The sequence below is a fragment of the Contarinia nasturtii genome, unplaced genomic scaffold (assembly GCF_009176525.2).
Source record: "Contarinia nasturtii isolate CC-2019 unplaced genomic scaffold, AAFC_CNas_1.1 Cnas_scaffold_6265, whole genome shotgun sequence".
Lineage (NCBI taxonomy): Eukaryota > Metazoa > Arthropoda > Insecta > Diptera > Cecidomyiidae > Contarinia > Contarinia nasturtii.
The window spans coordinates 1-2,513 of record NW_022203523.1 but is presented as its reverse complement, the minus strand read 5'-3'; the positions used below and the strand labels follow the sequence as shown (position 1 = coordinate 2,513).

Below are 2,513 nucleotides of genomic sequence, written 5' to 3'. Positions count from 1 at the left end.
CATATGAGTGAGACAGACGCGCGCACGAATACACATAAACCCACATTTGGAATTTCGCAGTCGCGAGTGGCTTGTTTACATTTTTATTTGTTTATCATCACATGCTTCTTAATAGCTTTGTAGAGTGAGTAGGATGACTATATGCAACAAATGCAATATTGCCAACCAACTGTCAAGGAGCCGGGTTCTTTCCAAAAGCCGTATACATGTTTCAATCACAAAAAAGTCATATTCATTTTGCGGTCTATTGGAGATGATTGCAAAAATACCATCTGTGATTAGACTGGTAAGCAAAAAATGGGTTCGAATGTTTTATTTGAGTTAAATTGTCTGGACACACAAAACATTTGAATAAGAATTGACTGAGCTTATAATTCATTGTTAACAATAAAAAATATAATGATGTGTCTATATTTGACAAATTATTTGTTACGCATTAACCCCACTCAGCAAAATGTAAACAATTATAACGCTACACGTGTGGTCTGAAATTTTGTACATTTTTGTGAGTATATTTGAATACATTATTTTTTACCTCGTCTATTTATTCAGCCGTTTGGTTATTACGCGCAAAATATATATATGGCAAATGGCCCAGATCTAGAGAAACCGATGTGTTAGATTCACGTGGAAATGTCAATTATACTGATGTAGAGGGATATAAAATTAGCGTTGAACTCATCGCGCCAACCTCACATTTTGGCCCTCATGAGAATAGAAACGGATGGAAAACATCAACCTTTATAAAAATCAATGAAATCGGATTTCATAACAGTTTTCATCGTTACGAATTGTTTTGGAATGGCATGAGATTTTTCACAGACGATACAGAAACTTGATCAAATGACATTACTAATGACGATGAATTTTGAAAACGTGGCAATTTTGTTAGCGATAATATATGGAAATGACGATCAAGAGGTGAAAATAAAACCTCTCGAATTCCTAGCATTTTAAATTGAATTATTATTTTTTCGGTGCAGAATCATTCTAAAAGGGATTGTTGTAGATAATTTTATTTTAATGTATAAAAATGATAAGAAAACGACACTATTTTTTCACCATTTGTTTGGATATGAAAGCTGTTGAAAGTCTTCTAATTGGCTTGATAGACGGCGCCTATTAGACGGCGTCTCTTAGATCCAATTCCTTTCGTAACGTATTGTTCAACGTACATGTGTTGTTCATGAATAATTAACATTAGCATAGGTTGTTATCAAATATGAATAAATAAACAAGAATTTAACTTGTAGTCAGCCAATTGCTAAAAAAACAAATATTCCCCAAATGAGTATTAAAGAGTTGACTATGTATGTGATGACCTTAGTTCGACTTATGTTGTGCGCTGAGAACGTTGTCCGAAAATGCAGAAAGTAACTTTTGTGCGTATTCTGAACATTTTATTAGTGTTTGGTTTAGTTTCAATAATACTCATGTTTATATATCACAACTTTATTAAGCCACATGTTAATTGTAAGCCCACCATCACAACGGCAATCGGTTACGCAGCTTCCAAGATTTGCTCTGGTGCACTAATATTTGAAGAAAATTTCGATAAATTGGACAAGCATAAATGGCGACCTCAAGTGACACTATCGACGCATGGTGCGGTGAGTGAAAAAACGCGGCTTTTTTTATATTCTCATTAATGTCTCCATCGAATAGAACGGAGATTTCCAATTATATGTAGCCGGTGATAAAAACAGTTTTGCCACAGATGGACATTTGAACATCAAACCAACATTAACCGCTCAAAAAATCGGCTATGACAAAGTTGAAAATGGTTCTATTCATTTGAACGATTGTACCGATGCAAATAAGTCAAATTGTGAGCGAAAAACTGACGGAAATTCTATCATTAATCCCATTCGAAGTGCACGCTTACATACAAAAAGTTCATTTGCATTCAAATACGGTCGAGTGGAGGTGATTGCAAAAATGCCCATTGGCGATTGGTTATGGCCCGGTATACATTTTAAATTTGATTTTGACATTGTTTGAGTTTTAATTTATTTTTATGTAGCTATTTGGCTTTTGCCATTACAATGGAAATATGGTAAAGGGCGCCGATCTGGTGAAATTGACCTGGTGCAATCACGCGGCAATGTTGATTATATCGATTCAAATGGCAATCAAATCGGTGTCAAACGTGTTACCTCAACACTACATTTTGGTCCAAAATCAAATATGGACGGTTGGCCAAGTTCAACGTATTCCAGGAAAAATCCAGATGGTTTTAATCATGTTTTTCATCGATATGAGTGTCTTTGGAATGATAAAGGTATTAAATTTTTCGTCGACAACATTGAAATTGGATACACTGCAGCTGGCAACGGTGGTTTTTGGGAAATTGGACAATTTCATGGCGATAACATTTGGGCGAATGGTACAAAAATGGCGCCGTTTGATGAAGAGGTAAACATTTGAGTACAAATAATTGTGGTCTAAATGTCGACCAATCCGCAATTATCAAAATATTCATACACACAAAGAAATCAACATAACTTTTTAAA

At 34.9% G+C, this 2,513-nt stretch overlaps 1 protein-coding gene across 3 annotated transcripts; it reads left to right on the top strand.

The window, feature by feature from the left end:
* Positions 1 to 1,224: 1,224 nt before the first annotated feature.
* Positions 1,225 to 2,475, top strand: LOC116351778 (beta-1,3-glucan-binding protein-like). 3 transcript variants are annotated; one of them, XM_031783919.1, is made up of 4 exons: positions 1,225 to 1,382; positions 1,461 to 1,610; positions 1,666 to 1,966; positions 2,024 to 2,475. In XM_031783919.1, the coding sequence occupies exons 1-4, from the start codon at positions 1,365 to 1,367 to the stop codon at positions 2,425 to 2,427; spliced, it is 873 nt and encodes a 290-aa protein (XP_031639779.1). In that variant the 5' UTR covers positions 1,225 to 1,364; the 3' UTR covers positions 2,428 to 2,475. The 3 variants fall into 3 exon arrangements, with proteins under 3 accessions (XP_031639779.1, XP_031639778.1, XP_031639777.1); XM_031783918.1 differs by having other exon boundaries at positions 1,225 to 1,610; positions 1,666 to 1,926; XM_031783917.1 differs by having other exon boundaries at positions 1,225 to 1,610.
* The last annotated feature ends 38 nt before the right edge of the window (positions 2,476 to 2,513 follow it).